The following is a 16,527-nucleotide window of genomic DNA, read 5'->3' as shown; positions in this document are numbered from 1 at the left end:
CTATAAAATACATTTATATTACTCATAAAAATTTTAATTCATTGTAAAAGGTGACTCGACTGCGATCCTTCTTACACGTTACTCAAAGCCACTTTTATATTATTTTATTATACCATATCATATTTACTTACTGTATAATATAATGCACAGATTGTAAATTTTCAATAAACGCCATAAAAATAAAAAAGTAAAAGAAGTCCACGTCTGCATTTTATGATAATATCGATGTTAATAATATTTAACATTGATATTATTATTGCTATAATAATTGTTATATATTTTTATTAAAATAATAATATAATCTTGACACATGTATACGAATTTGGTAACACGGCGGTCAGTGTAGGCATTTTGGCTACACTACGACTGTGTGGCCCGTTGACCCGGTGTCTCATGTGGAACGTTTGATTTTAAAATACGTCAAAGTATGAAACATTTATTATATTATTTTAGTATAATGAAAATAATTTCCTCTGTTAAAAATAATATCAAAATATTTTTTAGTTTGATAAAAATATAATAATTGTCTAAACTACGGAGTACTTGAATTTATTTTATCATCTCACTTAAATTAATGTTTCATTGTATATTTTTTTATTATATTTAATGTAGGTAATAAGATATTATAGCCTATAGGTATTATATTTTTTTTTAATTTTTAACAAACTGTTTACTTGTATAGTATATTATTGTATTGTGTTTTTATAGGTACATATGTATAAGCTAGGTGTTAAATAAACTAATATTAAATAAAATAAAACTATAAAATATGTTTGAATATTATAAATTGATATTATTTTGTTTTAAAAACTAATTTTATCATGTAGATGTAGAATTAAATATTTTATTACACAACACGATATATTATATTTAAATTAGATTAAATTCAGTGAAACTCGCTTAAGACACTCCCGCATAAGACTCTGTTTTCGCCAGTTCCTAGATATTACCTGTACTAGTAAAACCAGCTGTTAAGGGGCCTGGTGTCAGTTTTTTAAATTTTCTGCAATTCTATAAAATTTCAAAATTAAATTTTATAGATTTTAGATTTTTAACCTTAATTATAATACTTTTCCACTAATCTACTGCCTGATACCTAGTTAGGGGAGAGGGGATTAATAAGGTGTACCTATTGTATGGAAAAAAATGATTTCATGTGAATAATTCTCAGGCATTGTATAATTGTCAGATTTTGATAACTCTACTGTAGGTCCTTCTGTTTTTTTTATATTTTATTTTACATTTTTATAATTTTTTAATACATAATATTTTGTAATTAACTAATAAACCAGTTTTACTTTAGTTATAATTAATAATCTCGATAATGTAATAATTTAATAATATATAATAAATAAATTAACTCGATATTTTACCACCTGGTTCTTATTTTTTTTTTATTGATCGTAAAGCCCGGCAACTATGACCATTAGCTGTTTTTGTTTTTGTTTTGTAGGGGAGGAAATTGTATGTTTAGAAAACACGTGAGTTTTTGGTTTGGCAGATTTTTTATTGGGCACCCTCTTTAGTCCACTCGGCCACTCCGCCCCCCTAGGTCCTTTTTTCAATTTCCGCATAAAATTCTTTCTCGCTTAAGACGCTTTTTTAAGGTGGTCCTTTGATGAAGAGCGTCTTAACGCTTAACCGAATTTGAAGTATACAGAATAATTCACCAAACATGCTCATCCCTTTTTTTTCATGGAACGCTTAAAATAGAAAAATTTAGTAATATATCATATGCGTCTGAGAGAAAATTCGCTGAATATTGCATCTTGGACATACTGCTCCATGTTATGAACCCGATATCAATTTGACGCTTCTGATTGGTCTTTTTCAATTTTGATCTTAAAAAATTATTGTATAATAAAGGTAAGGATTATATGTTATCATTACCAGCGCAAAATAATTTAAACGAGGGGGTTTTCACTAGCTGTTGCCGCTGCCCAACTCTCTTCTCATGGACGGTGCTGCGTCCAAAGGACGTAACATAAGCCGATTGTAAATACTGCCTATTATACATTTTTTGTATGTAAATTCTCCTGTTGTGATTTTTTTACCTGTAAAAAACATGTAAATTCCACTAATAATACTTTTGACCAGTAAAATAAGCGTAAGCCCCACCGATGTTATTTTCTGACTAGTTTTATTTTTAAAATTATTATAATCAAACACATTTTCCTTTCCAATTTAAGGCGAAAATTAATTACACAACGCGTTCAAATAATAAATAAATACATATTTCATAGGCTATTGTATTCATTGCTTTGATGATAGATTTGTTTTAATTATCGTGTAAATTGTGATAGGAATAAACTCTTCTGTTCTGTTCTGTTCTTACACAACGTGTATAAGAAGAGTAATAGTAAATTTTCCTAATTAACCATACCTAATTATAGTTGATAAATTTAGTTTTACTTTATGTATTTTTTATTGTACCAATAATAATCTATTACCTATAATATATTTGTAGGTACATAAATGTAATAAAAAATTTAGATTAAATTTTTATTATAATATCGGTGGAATTTTAACTATTTTAGTATAGGTGCGGAGTCTACAAATAATTGCATGTTAAAAAAAAAAAGTTGCCTGTTGAATTTACACTACATCTGACCCTAAAATCGGCTATACTTGAAAATGTGTCAAATTTATACAATTTGTGTGCTTCCTGCGTACAAATTGAATAAAATAGTTTCCTAAAAAAGTCACTTAAAATAAAACACTGGGAACACCAAGAACTAACTAGATCCAGTTTTCTACAAAAAACCACCCCAAAGTTTAAAATCTAAACATTGTTTCAACTATCATTCGTGTGACACACAAAAAAAACATGCATTATTTTAAAATCAATACATTTACATAGCTTCACTCAGAATCTAAAATATAAATTAAATTTAACGTTTCAACGAATACAGACGTACCTACAGTAAGTAATATATTTTTTTAGTAAAAATTATAGTAATCGGTTTTTTTTTTTTTATAAACATTTTGTTTTTAAATATATAAAATATCAACCTAAGCATTCACCATTCACCCGTATCAAAGTAATTTTCTGGTGGGTAGGCAGGTAGGTACGTATACAATATAATTATAATATTATGATGTAGGTATAATATGGACATTAAATAATAATAATAGAAAGAGCTGTAGGCAGGGCCGTATTTAGAAATTATGCGCCCCGGGACACTTATGAAATTCCACCCCTCTTTTTGTCCAGTATTGGGGGAGGTGGATTTCCAGTGTTAAAAATAACAATTATAAAACATTACTTGTTTTTTTAAATAAAAGAACAATTAATTCACTTTAGTTTCCACGTGCCTTTCTGATTTTTTTTGTTTTTGAAACATGTGTTTCGACGGGTAAAGAACAATGGAGCAAAAAAAAAATTTGCAGAAATCATTGCCTACTTTGGAAGTTCTATCCTTCCAAAGTTTGAAATTTTTTGTTTTTGCGCACAACGTGCGGTTTACCGCCACGCACCGGGCATTTAGTCAATTTAGATTATTTTTTTTTTTTAGATTCTACGTACCTATATTAACGAGTTAAGATGAGCACATATAATAATATATAGTAGGCTAATAAAGTATGACAAGAAAACACAGCAGTCGCTCGCTACACCTACCAGCTACGATCGCCAAACTCGAGGTCCTACAGATAAAACGCCGGTTTGGATCCAAAAGATTTTATGTGTAAATTTGAAATTGTTCAGAAAAGCCAATTTAAATGTGTTTAAATATTTTTCAGCTTATAATAAAATTAGTTGATTTAGACGTATAAGTTATGAAAACCTTTTAAATTAAATCAGAATTTTTACTATCTCAACAGTCAATTGAGAAGAATTTAGTAATCAAAAAATAATAAATTATTTATATAGAAGTATATTATAGAACTTTTTAGAACCAAACCCGCGAAAAGGTATTAATTTATTATTATCAAACGAAAATATTATATCTCATTGTAGGCGTATAATACATTATAATATATTATATTACCTTTAGGTATCGTATAATTTTTTTATTATCTAGGTATATATATCTACGTGAATACGAGATACAGATACCGTATATCATATTATAACAATAAAAAAAACTCTCGTGCATTATAATAGACATCGTATCAGACGTGTTGAAAGGTTTCTTTGTTGACTGCAATCGCGACCTTATTTGAAGACGAGACCGTGTAAAAACCGTCTGAACACCGACAGAGGCGTCCCGTGGGTGACGAGTGTATCGCTGGAGGGCGGAAGTCTTGCTGTCAGCATTATTATATTAACTATTATTATATTCAAAAGCCGGCCGGCCGGTCCCGAATTCGACCACTCAACTATATAATATAATATATTATGGGCGTGTTTGTGTGTGTGTGTGTGTGTGTGTGTGTGTACCTACTGCAGTGAAGTGGAGAAACCCACTCCAATTTTCAGCAGAAAGTATTTATTTATTTTTTAATGACTTCCGGACTTTTGAAAAAAAAAAACATATTTTTAGATGAAATAAAAATATAATAATATTACATAATTTTTTTTTTACAAAATGTCAACCGCACACGCCACCGCGGCGCACCTTTTTGTCACTGCATATCATCCTCGCACAATCCAATTATATAAAAGTGGCCTCTGCGTCTAGAGTCTATCTCTATATATTTTACCAAAAATAATAATATAATTGGCCGCTGGAAATAAATACATACTTACAAACATCACGTTCCTCGTCCGCTGAATTCGAATTTTACCTATCTAATTTTTTTTACAATTTATCAGACTCGGCAACCGCCTAGATTCGAGCGTCACTGCCATCGTTTTCGGGGGATACGTTTTTTAAAAATCATTTACTATTTATTATTATAACGACCCGTATACTACCTCTTATGACTTAGGTGTAAAAAAATTATATTTCTGTGGTTTCACAATTTTTTGGCTTATTACATGAGCACTCTCGATTTACGGCACGGTGCAACGGTGACATGATACAAATATCGTAATTTATTAAGCTGACAATACATCGCTGTATTATTTAGTTTAAATCAGAATTTTTTTTCTTCAGAGACTCGAGAGTCTGATAGAGTGCTACTGTCTACTGTAATAGGCAATCGTGTATCTGTACCCACCCATCAATCTCGTGTCGACTCGCTCGGAGAACATGGGAGAACTGTTTAAAACGACGATTACAGCAGTGAAATTTAGAAGAAAGAAAAACATTATAATATGTAGGTGGGTACCAAAGAATGAAAAACGGAAACGTTAAGCCGTATAAAGACACAACTACCCTATTCTCAATCAATCTACAGGGTGACTTTTTAAACACGCTCACCTCCATTTTTCCCCTTATAATATTACATTTGTTCAAATTCTGATTTTTAGAATTTTTTAAGTATTCCTAAAGATTATTTTCAAATTCCTTATATTTTTTGTACTAATTAAGGAATGTCCTGTGGCATTACAAACATCTATTTTTTAAATGAGAACCCCCCCCCCCTTTTTTAGTAGTCAACTACCCTAGGACTCCGGGTAATGTGTATAGATGAGACTGAAATCCTCCACCTGTGGCAGATACCTAATAATATAATTAACAAGTATTTTTTTTTTCTTACTGTAACCAATTACATTATTACTATTATTAACAGTGGTAAGTCACCCAAAAATAACTGGTTTATATCTAAGTATATTAATCCAACCCAGCTCCCTTGAATTGTCAAAATCGGTCAAATATTTTTTAATAAAAATATTGTGTTTTGAACAACTTGAAACTATGTAAAAAAATATTTTCAAAAACATTAATATTTTTTGAAATAATGAGTATTTTATGATAAAAGAATCACCCGGTAAACTTAAATATTAAATAAAATACTAAATATATTACCAACATTATTTAAGTACCCTTAAATTGTATTTTCAATGTAGCCTCACATCATAATTAAAATTGCATATAAAAAACTACATATTACTCGCTTTTTTGTTAAATAATGAATGTACTCCATGTATGAGGCTTATATTTACTATCAAAAACAATTCAGTCGTATTTTAATGATATTATATACCTTCTTTTTTTTTTTTCAAAAAAATATATAAATTAATTATAATCAGTAATCATTAATAACAATTAACCTTTACTCTAAATGGATTAAACACAAAATGCATACATTTATTATTAAACATTTCTATACTACTTAAATTCTACACAATCAATACCAATAAGTTGGAGCTGGAACTCTATCTTCCTTGATATCCATTTCATCCATTACATCCATTTCAAATGTTTTCAATAAAGGTAAAAAAGTTATTTTTTTTATATCGTCTCCTGTAGTATCTTTTTCAGATTCTAAAAATAAAACATACTAATATTAAAACAAAAATGTATGATAAAAAGTTAAACAAAATATTCGACAACAAAATAAGAATGGATGACCGTTAATGTTTTAAATGCTTCTGCTATACTCCGGCCCAGGAGAGAGTACTTCTCGCTCGCGCATCCAAATGAATTAGCTCCGCGGTGTCGGCCATACAAAAGAGATTATTTTATTATTCGCCGCCCAAAGTTCCCCCACTCACTGCGAACGGCCAGCGTACGGGAAGGTTTTGTGGTGGGAATGCGCGAAAACGGACACGTTTGAGCCGCCGCCCAGAAGTACTCTCTCCTGGGCCGGAGTATAGTGGTTGTTACTTGTTAATGCACTTTTAACTTGTGTAAAGGTGAGCCCATAAGAAAATGTATATGATTTTAAGATTAATATCAATAGAAATTGATACATCCATAATATCATATATCTTGATGTATAATTTGTAAGTGCTATTGTTGTAAAACTTTAATGGACAATTGCTATATATTTAAATGATATACAGTACAATCTCGGTAATCCGGCCATTCGATAATCCAATACATCCAGTAATCCGGCTGTTTTTACCTATATGTACTAATATGTATTTATATATGAAATTACTATCGTTAACGATAAAACGTTAGATAAAACTAAAAACTATTTATATTTTATAATAATTATAATAAATAAATAATAAATAATAATATATGTATAATAATAATAATAATAATTCATTTTTTAAATGTATCAGTAAAAATGTAAGATTCAATAAGTAAAAATGCATTTTTATGTGAACCCCCGTTAATCCACCGTTTTCGTTAATCCGGCAGTAGCATGGTCTGATATGTGTCGGATTACTGAGATTGTATTGTATCTCTAAATAGTTAACTAGAATTCAGGTTAATATAATTTTAAATGCAATATTATTGAATAGTAGTTGCAAAATTTGTTTCATAGATTTTCTCATTCTAAATCTACCCAACATAAACAAACCTTTATAAGTATTCGGTGTCTTGTAATCATAAGTTTGCTTTGCTAATGATGGAATTGGAATTATCTTTCCACTCCTGGAAGACACTCGTACTTTATCACCACTTTCCGTAAATCTCCATTCAATAGTACAACCTTGCCTGAAAATAACAAAATATAAATTTAATTAACTATTTCAAATGGAGCAAAATACTTAATAATTTGATAATTAAGTAAAGTCTTTACTCACAAGTCTGATGGATCTACTAATGACACCTCACTAGTGACTAATAGTGGAATTTCTTTCATTTGAACCATTGACAAGTGCCCTTTATAGTGAGCAACTTCATCTATTTCACAATTTAAACCATCAACAATCACCCAATTGCGTTCTTGAATCACATGTCCAACAATTCCCTGCTTTCCTTTATCAGGCCCAACCAAAATTTCAACCTATACATGAAACGTACTTAGGTAATCATGTATTTCTGTGCAATTGTTAATACCAACAATTTTTCAATACTAACCCTGTCACCTTTAAATATTGACCATTCTTTGATCGGTTCCAAAAATGCTTTTGGCTTTAAATCGCCAAAATTGTTTTGACTACTAAATGGCATCGACCAAGGCCTGTGTTCGGAAAAATGATATTTTTTCTTTTTAACAGTCCTTGGCAAGTAACGAGGATTGTTTTGTGGAGTTTTCCATACAACCTACAAGAAACTTTTTCATTAACGAAATTTCATAATTCTTCTCTTTTGCACTTACCTTTTCCATGCTACGCTTGATGTACGAATCCGGGAAATTAGCGTACTTTTTCGTCAGTTCTCCAACTTTCTTAAAGTCTCTCAGACAATCCGTAAGCCTCATCGTGTAATGTCTTAATACTTACGACGCCCGAGACAGTGACTATAGTAGCACGATTATCGGATATAATATGAGTTAAGTATATAGTAAGTACTTAAATCTACGAACACTGTTTTAGTGTTATTATCAAAAAATTAAAAATATGAATTGTGACTTATGATCACGTCTTAAATCGTGCTTATGATAAAAAAAAGTAATATTTAAGCACAGATAACATAATCTATAAATCTGTGCTAGATAATATTATCACAGAATAATTTCTGTCTTGGATCTTGGACCGTGGCTTGGAGTAAATAATATCGGACGTGGCAGCGAAAACCATTTCTACTTGTCTGTGCTACCTGTTGATTAGATTTCCCTGATAACCGATTGATAACAAGCAAATTATTTTGGCAACAAGTCGCCAACAACCAAAAATAATTTGATATACTTTCGAATCGCAACAATAATAATAATTATTCAAATAACTGTAAAGTAAACAGAGGACTCGACTTCCACTTCTCCGAAAAAACCTACTAACACTGATTGTTATCTCGCGTTAGTGCAATATTCAATTTTTAGTATTTTTACTCGTCGGTTTGAATTATTGGAATTTGTTTGTTTTTCGCCTATAATCTCATGATTGATATTATGTGTCCAATCAATTCGAAGGTCTGAAAAATGTTCAATTACGTGTACACACATTTTATTTGACTAAAGCAGTGTAATGCTTACATTCGTTTGTGAATGTCATTACTGGACGTTGAGAAACGACCTGACCGTCAGCTACACAGATTTTAGTCACTTCAAGTACGTACGATCATTTATTTTGTTGATCTCGCACGCTCGAAAATGATTAATTTAATATAATTTCTGTGGGTTTAACATTTTAATCTATTGTGTCATGTAATGTTGTTAATGTTTAATATCTGTGCAGATATAATGAGAAAAAAGAAACGGAAACGTCTTCAGACAAGATCATCAAGAAAAAATATGTTGAAGCGATCGGGTGTAATTGGTCAGTGTCTAATAAGAGGCCGTTGAAATTGAGAGATTCGTTAAAATATTTTGAAGTGAGTAACATTTAATTTACCATGTTTTGCAAATAATTGATATTTTACACTTAAATATTCAGACTGAACTCAACGACCATCATTTGATTGCTGTTGAATGGATAAAAAAAGACAGAATAGCATTTATAGTTAGTAATGGATCTACTATATTCGTCACATTTGATCCCGCTACTTGTGATTTAATCGAAATTGTTACTGATAAATTTTTGCAATCAAAATTTCAATGCGATCAATTAATTAATGGTATGTCATGACTCGTGATATTATTTAACAGAATTTTAAAGTTTAGTATATTCTTTTCCAGTATCCTATGCAAAACAAGTGCTGGTATGCTCATTTTCGGATCATAAATTGGGCATTATACATTTTGGCCGTTCATTTGATCGCACACTGAACAAATGGTCCTTTCTAGATCCAAAAATTGGATTATCCGATTTTAGCAATTCTACCACTAATAGAAAAAATGAACGAAAAATAACATTTAATGTATCCTCAACTATGGTGGCCACCTGGTCCAAGTCATCATTAAATGAAGTTTATCCTTGGAACCCGTTGGTGAAAGATGAACACAGAGCTAATGTCCATGTGTATAAAATCATTGGGTAAGATTTAAGAAATAAATATAGAACTTAATACAATTGTATTATACTTGTAAGTTTTTTTACTATTAACTCTACGGAAATAAAAATAAATACTACCTTGTAACATAATTATCACTACAAATTTTTGTTTAGGCCTCGACTAGAACTTTGTTGCTATTATCATACCAAACAAGATCCTCTTATTGTATCATTTAGTAAAACAATATCAAATATTATATTCATTTTGGAACAGAAGGTGAATTGTTTATTCTTAAATCAAAAATATATTATTTTTTCAATAATGTTTTATGTTATTAGAATTGCAACGACTCTCGTTTCGATTTTAGTACATTTGAAGTGACCAATACAAAATTACATTTAGTCAAGGTAGTGACAATTAGTCCGTTTGATTGGTGTTCTGCCGCCATAATAAATGCATGGTTAAACAAAGATGACACACGTTTATGTTTCTCATACAACGATTCTATACTGTTTATCCACGATTTCAAATTATCTATCACATGTTCAGTAAAAACTGCTTTTGTAAGTAGATTTTTATTTATTTTTCTTATACTACTATTAAAAAATTTTCAAAAATGTGGTGTTCTAATAAACTACCACTGAAAATACAACTTTAAACTTTCATTAAAAAATGAATAATAAATAATATTACAATAAGTTATAATTTTTAATATAAGTCTTTTGGATTATATTCACCATATTTTACTACAATTTCTTATGGGTTCTAGACATAAGAGATACTTGCATTTATCAATGGTTATTAATTATTATCATTGTTATAATATTATGTTATATATTATAAAATTCAATAATATTTTATAATTTTTAAATTTTTAATAAAACTTAATAATCATTGTAAAATAACAGAATATAAAACAATAAAATCTTAAACCCAATTTGTATAAAAAAAAAATTACTAGATAATACATTAAATTATGTCAACTTAAGTGACATAATATTATGGGTGTAAACCACTGAACTATGTACAGTATTTAGTTCAGTGTTCTAAACATGTTAAAAACTATTTTATAATAAATATATTGAGTACAATGTGTTTGTTAATTGTTACTAAGACTCATGTATTTTAAATTAAATTAACTAGCCTGTGGAGTATTTGGATTGGCACCCAGATGGTAATTTAATCGCTGTATCAGATAGTAATGGTAGGATACAGTGTTACGATTCGTGCTTGTCTTGCATTCGTCTACAACCGTTGACAGAAGAAGCAAATTCATCGGCTTGGTTAGATTTTCAATCCAAAGTTGGGAACAAAAAACTTTTCTCCGTGAAATGGATGCCATGTGAAACGACAAAACATGCTGTGAACCAATCTGATGCCATTCTTCATCTCATATTTGAAAAGTATGATTATTTTTTAATGGTTGAACCTTGATTTTTGAAACTAAATTAAACTTGAACCGAACTTCAAATTTTTGTTTCAAACCCAAACCGAACGAACCTTCATATTTTCTACCAAACTGAACCTATAATAATTTTAACTCAACATTTTTATATCAACCATATATCAGAATTACAATTATATTTTGAGTTATTGTATTACCTATCAGGTATAGAAATATATAATGTAAATTGTAAACATGTTATTATAAACAACACAGCCACGGTATCAGAATATTTTCACAGAATATAACAATATTACCATGGTTTTACTCAAAATAAATTTTTCCCGTAACAGTAAAATTTACTGTTATATTTAATATGATAAAATCAAAATTAACAATATTAATGTAGGCATGGGGCCCCTAATAATCTAATAATTTGTAAATACTAAATAATCATTATACATTTCTAAAAATAGCTATTAAAGAATTGGACAAAGATTTGCTCTTTTTAATTACCGGGGCTGGAAAGTCTGGTTTGACAAATATTTGAATTTTGAAGTTCAATTTTCCAACAGTAAAAGATGCTTGATAGTTCGGTTCAAATTTTTTTCGTTCAGAGTTCAAGTTTCAAACCAAATCATCAAATGTTGATAGTTTGGTTTGAGATTCTAATAGTTCGACTCACCACTATTGTTTTTAATATATTTTGATCTTTCTGATATTACACATTTAGGGGCCCTGTGATTGCCATTAAGGTACTCGGCGTTGGGAAGTTGTGTGTAAATCAATTAGTTTCCATGTATTTAAATGAAAATGATGTCGATCACGCTCTCAACTTTCTACTGGGACTAGATTGGCATTCTGATGGGCCACTATGTTTAACAACCTTGCAACAAATTACAAATTATTTGTTTCGATTGTCATTTACTCCTGTGAGAGAAGGTAATATGACTATAAACTATTAAGTAACCGTTTATCTTTATTATTTCTAAAATTAAATATGAAAAAAAAAATGTATTACTAGATTCTGTAATAATCTTATATTATATTTACAACAGTGCAATTACAATCTGCAATCGGTAGTTTCTACCAACCTGTTATACCGTTAAGTGAAGATGCAAAACATGAATATTTTGAACCTGTTCGGAATATTGCACGGCGTTTTTTTCATCATTTAGTGAGGTGCTTATAAATGGAATTTATTAATTAGTTTATATTAAAATAATTTATCAACAAATTATTGCTTCCAGATACGAACTTTATGAAAAAGCATACAGTCTAGCCATTGATTTGAATGACAGAGATTTATTTATGGATCTATATTGGGCCACAAAATCAGGGATTGGTACTAGAGCTATGGCAACCATGGCATTGGAGAAAGCTAATCAAATTGTGTCATCAGAATCAGACGATTCACATTCTAGTCAGTCATCTGATTGCAATTGCACAGACTGTCATTCAAATTCTCCGTCAAGCTCATTAAGACCACCTTTACCAAACGTGCCCATCACAACATCTTCTCCGTCATTGTTTATTCCATCAATACCAAACAACAGATCACTGAATAATGTTACAACCATAAGTGTACCAGTATGTGATAGTTTTAAATAAAACCATCACTTTTAGATTGCCTAACTACTTTTTTTTCTAGTATACTGGTTCTCATGTTGAACACGTCCAAACAAAAAATATAGAGCTACCAACAACTTCATTGGATAGTGTGCCACACTTAAAATATCCTTTTGAACAGCAATTACTCACCCAAAATACTCGTTTAGGTTTGTATTAATTATTTATCAAATTATTTAAATCATTTATATTTTGTTCTAATTGGATGTTTTCATTATTTGTTATATGTATATTATAATAATATATAAAATTATTTAGAAAACAATAATCAACAAAGTCAAATTACAACTAAACCGCAACCTGATAAAACTATTAAAGTTGTCCATTTTGGTATTGTATGATCTTTTTTCATCAAAAAAATTTATATTTAAATAGTAAGCACAAATGTATTATTAGTATAAGTATAAACTATAAAGACTGCCTAAATTTATTTCGGTGTGATATGGATTAATTTTGAATTGGTCATAATCAGGCTCGAATTTATGTGTAAGCACATATACTTGTTTATAAATTAAATTTGTAAAACTTTGACAATACCGTCCATTTAATTTAGTTATATTTATGGCTATAAGAAATAGGTTACATAAATACTCATTATGGTGGTTTGGTATTTATTTTATGAAATATATGATATACCTAAGGCTTTTATTTTGTTTTTCTTGCCAATTGTACCAAATTAATGCCATATTATATACTATTGTTAAAATGTATTTTATTTATTATAATATTATTGTTAAAAATGTTTATGTAATAATTATTAGTATTGTTAATACATTTATACAAAAAAAAAAAATGTTTCATTTTATATTGTTATGCAGTTTATTTAGACAACTCAACTATAATTTATACACCAAATTTTATGTTTAATAAAACATTTATTTTTGTACCAATATAATAAACTATTTTTTTTACTTTATTGGATAATTTAAACTTTATCATACTTCGTTTTACAAGAGAACTGTACGGTTTCGTCAATTCAAGGAGCTTGTACAGCGATGAAATATCCTTAACAACCATATGTTTTGGTAGGGAAACACGAAATTCAGTTTTGTTCAAAACAAGGTCTTATTATTTTGTGAAAAATAATATGAGTATAGTTATGAATATTTTGATAAATATACAGTAGAATCCGTTTATAATGATTTTCAACAGACCTAGAGAATCAGATCGTTATATCAAAACTTTCTTACATTTGGATGACAAAAACATACTGTATGTGAGATAATATAATACCAACTAAATCCATGATAGGAAATTGTTTTATTTGTAATATTGTTATATTATACAGCCTCATAATAAGTGAATTCTACTTTAATTAAATTTGATTATTTTATTATTTAAATGATATTTACATTATATGCATTCTACAATTGCACTGTAATTTTATAGTTAAAGGAGAAACCCGTATATTTGTAAAAAAAAATAAATAAATATGATCCTATCGGGGCTTGAAAATTTCAGTTTTGATTTTGTATACAGGTTTTTATCTTTGTCGATTTTGGTTTCAATTTTTCAATACTGGTATTAGGAAATTTCGATTTTGTTAACTGGTTTCCAATTTTTTTCAGTTTCAGTTTTGATTTTGTTTTCGGTTTCGGTTTTATAACGGTTTACACCGGTTTCTAAAATCGGTTTCAAGCCCTGGATTCTATTCCAATCTTTAGACCATACCAACGTAACATTCAAAGTTCACAAATCTTTTTAATAACTTACTTGAAATGCTTAATATGTTAGATATCTAGTTACCATTGTTCCCTGAGTTGTTTAGTTTTTGGGAAGTTAAACATTAGTCATTGTGGTGATTTTTATATTTTTTGCCATTTGAGAGCAACTGATCAATGAAAGACTGCTTAAAATCGTTAAGCCCAAGTTTTTCATGAATGTAAGTGTTAATCGGACATAAAAAAAATGCATTGTATAAAATTTCACAAATCGTATTATATTACTTACAACACAATAAATTTAGGTACCTAAGTACTACATAATGTTACAGATTTAACAATAAAAATAAGTATTTCACACTCACTTTTTTTTTTTCGAGCCACCCATTTCTTCCAGTTGAATTTTCAACGTTTTCAGTTCGTTGTCGGGTATATATCTGAGTATTTCGTGTTCGTCTGTGTGCTTGTGAATTGATGCCTTAACCCCTGCAGGTAGTGAGTCTTCTATTACTTCGATAAGTAAGGAAAGCTTAGTAGTGGGGATGTCAACCACCTAAAAAAATAGATGATGTATGATTAAAGCAAAAAATGTAATACACTACATTTTACGTTCATACTTGTATATTACGTTCATATACATTTAACGTGTATTGTGCTTCTACATTTTCGCTATTGGGCACCAATCGTTTGACATTTATTGTTTGTGGAGGTAATGCCCATCTAAAATAAATAATAAATGATACTATATTTTTATAGATTTTACAAAACTTATCAAACTAGTAATCACCCATCAGATACTTCAAGGTCCATATTTTCGGCAATAGTATGCACAAGTTTTTGAAAACGATTCTAGTATAGCGAAGTCATAACCTTTGATTTGAATATTTACTTCCTCGTATTCAGGAATGTCTGGCTTTAACAAGTCTAGATACTCAGGTTCGTAAATACTACCGTAACAGCGAACAGACGGCACACAGACCTTAGCTGATTTAAAAGATTGTAATTTAGCCATCTTAAAACATTGTTGTACCTACAAAAATAAGAACATTAAAAAATTATTACTTCAACAATTATACTCTGCTTAGCGAGAGAACGCGCTGATTATGTGCATATCCCACATCACCCTGCTATAGAAACCAAAAAATTAGAAAAAATATTTAATAATTTTCAATGACTCTATTACTCTATACTAGTTTAACCCAATAGATTAACAGACAATTTTTACAAATCAGAATATACGTACCAAACATTTTGTTGCAAACATATTGATCCCTTTTAAATGACAAAAATGTCAACAGGAAACTATAGCTAAACCTATTTGTATGTGACGAAAAAAGGAAATTTTACAATAGATATTAAATAATACCGATGAATTTAACCCACCAAACCACCAAAGTGCCAAACGGCTAGGTAGGTACCGAAAATCATACTATGCCCAAAATAATATGCGAATGCCGAATAGCTAAATATTATTTTATTCCACAGAATGATAAGAAAATTTAAAACTGATAACTTACCCATTTACTATCTAGTATCCAGTACCAACATGACTGATAATACAAATCATGTTTCGATTTTTTACTGTTCTCATAGGTATCTCAATTATAACTTATAAGCACATCTGAAAGTTATTCAGTGGCGCCGAACCTATAACCCAAGAGGGGCGACTGCCCCCTCTTTTTTTCGGTGGGTGGGGTCGTGGGGGTCCGTGGGTACCCCAGCAAACTACTTATGAATTATGTTCCTAATAAGCCAGGGATCGAAACCGGTTTAACCGGTTTTCCAAAAAACCGGTTAAAACCACGGTTTTCTCATTTCTAAACACCGGAAGTGGAACCGGAACCAAAAGCTTTGAAACACCGGTTAAAAAACCGTAACCGAAACCTAAGACCTTAAAAAACCGTTTTCAAAACCCAAACCGAAACCATAGAATTGAAAAACCGCTCTTGTACTGTTCTTGAAAAACAGATTAAAATTTAAAACTAATGTCGGTTTCTTTGAATTCCATAAAGTTAATTATATTATTTGTAATTCTACTATTTTTATACGAAGAAATTATTATGTTTGGATTTATTGATAAAAATCCCGATGC

The 16,527-nt window shown here is 29.6% G+C and overlaps 3 protein-coding genes across 3 annotated transcripts; 1 reads left to right on the top strand and 2 right to left on the bottom strand.

The window, feature by feature from the left end:
* Nucleotides 1–5,944: 5,944 nt before the first annotated feature.
* LOC100575426 (probable 39S ribosomal protein L24, mitochondrial-like) lies at nt 5,945–8,299 on the bottom strand. Its single transcript, NM_001246140.1, is given in 5 exon segments — nt 5,945–6,314; nt 7,306–7,442; nt 7,532–7,734; nt 7,809–7,994; nt 8,050–8,299. Coding segments are annotated over 5 exon segments (765 nt in total). The 5' UTR covers nt 8,152–8,299; the 3' UTR covers nt 5,945–6,177.
* A 135-nt stretch (nt 8,300–8,434) lies between these two features.
* LOC100165951 (WD repeat-containing and planar cell polarity effector protein fritz homolog) lies at nt 8,435–13,659 on the top strand. The gene is made up of 12 exons (XM_001947867.5): nt 8,435–8,937; nt 9,065–9,200; nt 9,263–9,443; nt 9,505–9,802; nt 9,935–10,037; nt 10,100–10,324; nt 10,905–11,164; nt 11,879–12,087; nt 12,204–12,327; nt 12,396–12,735; nt 12,797–12,923; nt 13,033–13,659. Exons 1-12 carry the CDS (start codon nt 8,855–8,857, stop codon nt 13,113–13,115), a joined length of 2,169 nt encoding a protein of 722 aa, XP_001947902.2. The 5' UTR covers nt 8,435–8,854; the 3' UTR covers nt 13,116–13,659.
* Nucleotides 13,660–14,692: 1,033 nt separating this feature from the next.
* Nucleotides 14,693–15,899, bottom strand: Mrpl48 (mitochondrial ribosomal protein L48). The gene is given in 5 exon segments (NM_001160344.1): nt 14,693–14,988; nt 15,053–15,155; nt 15,223–15,275; nt 15,277–15,465; nt 15,679–15,899. Coding segments are annotated over 5 exon segments (558 nt in total). The 5' UTR covers nt 15,700–15,899; the 3' UTR covers nt 14,693–14,796.
* Between the last annotated feature and the right edge of the window lie 628 nt (nt 15,900–16,527).

Source organism: Acyrthosiphon pisum, chromosome A1 (assembly GCF_005508785.2).
Source record: "Acyrthosiphon pisum isolate AL4f chromosome A1, pea_aphid_22Mar2018_4r6ur, whole genome shotgun sequence".
Classification (NCBI taxonomy): Eukaryota; Metazoa; Arthropoda; class Insecta; order Hemiptera; family Aphididae; genus Acyrthosiphon; species Acyrthosiphon pisum.
Note: the sequence above shows the minus strand (reverse complement) of the source record. Positions and strands in the feature narration are given on the sequence as shown.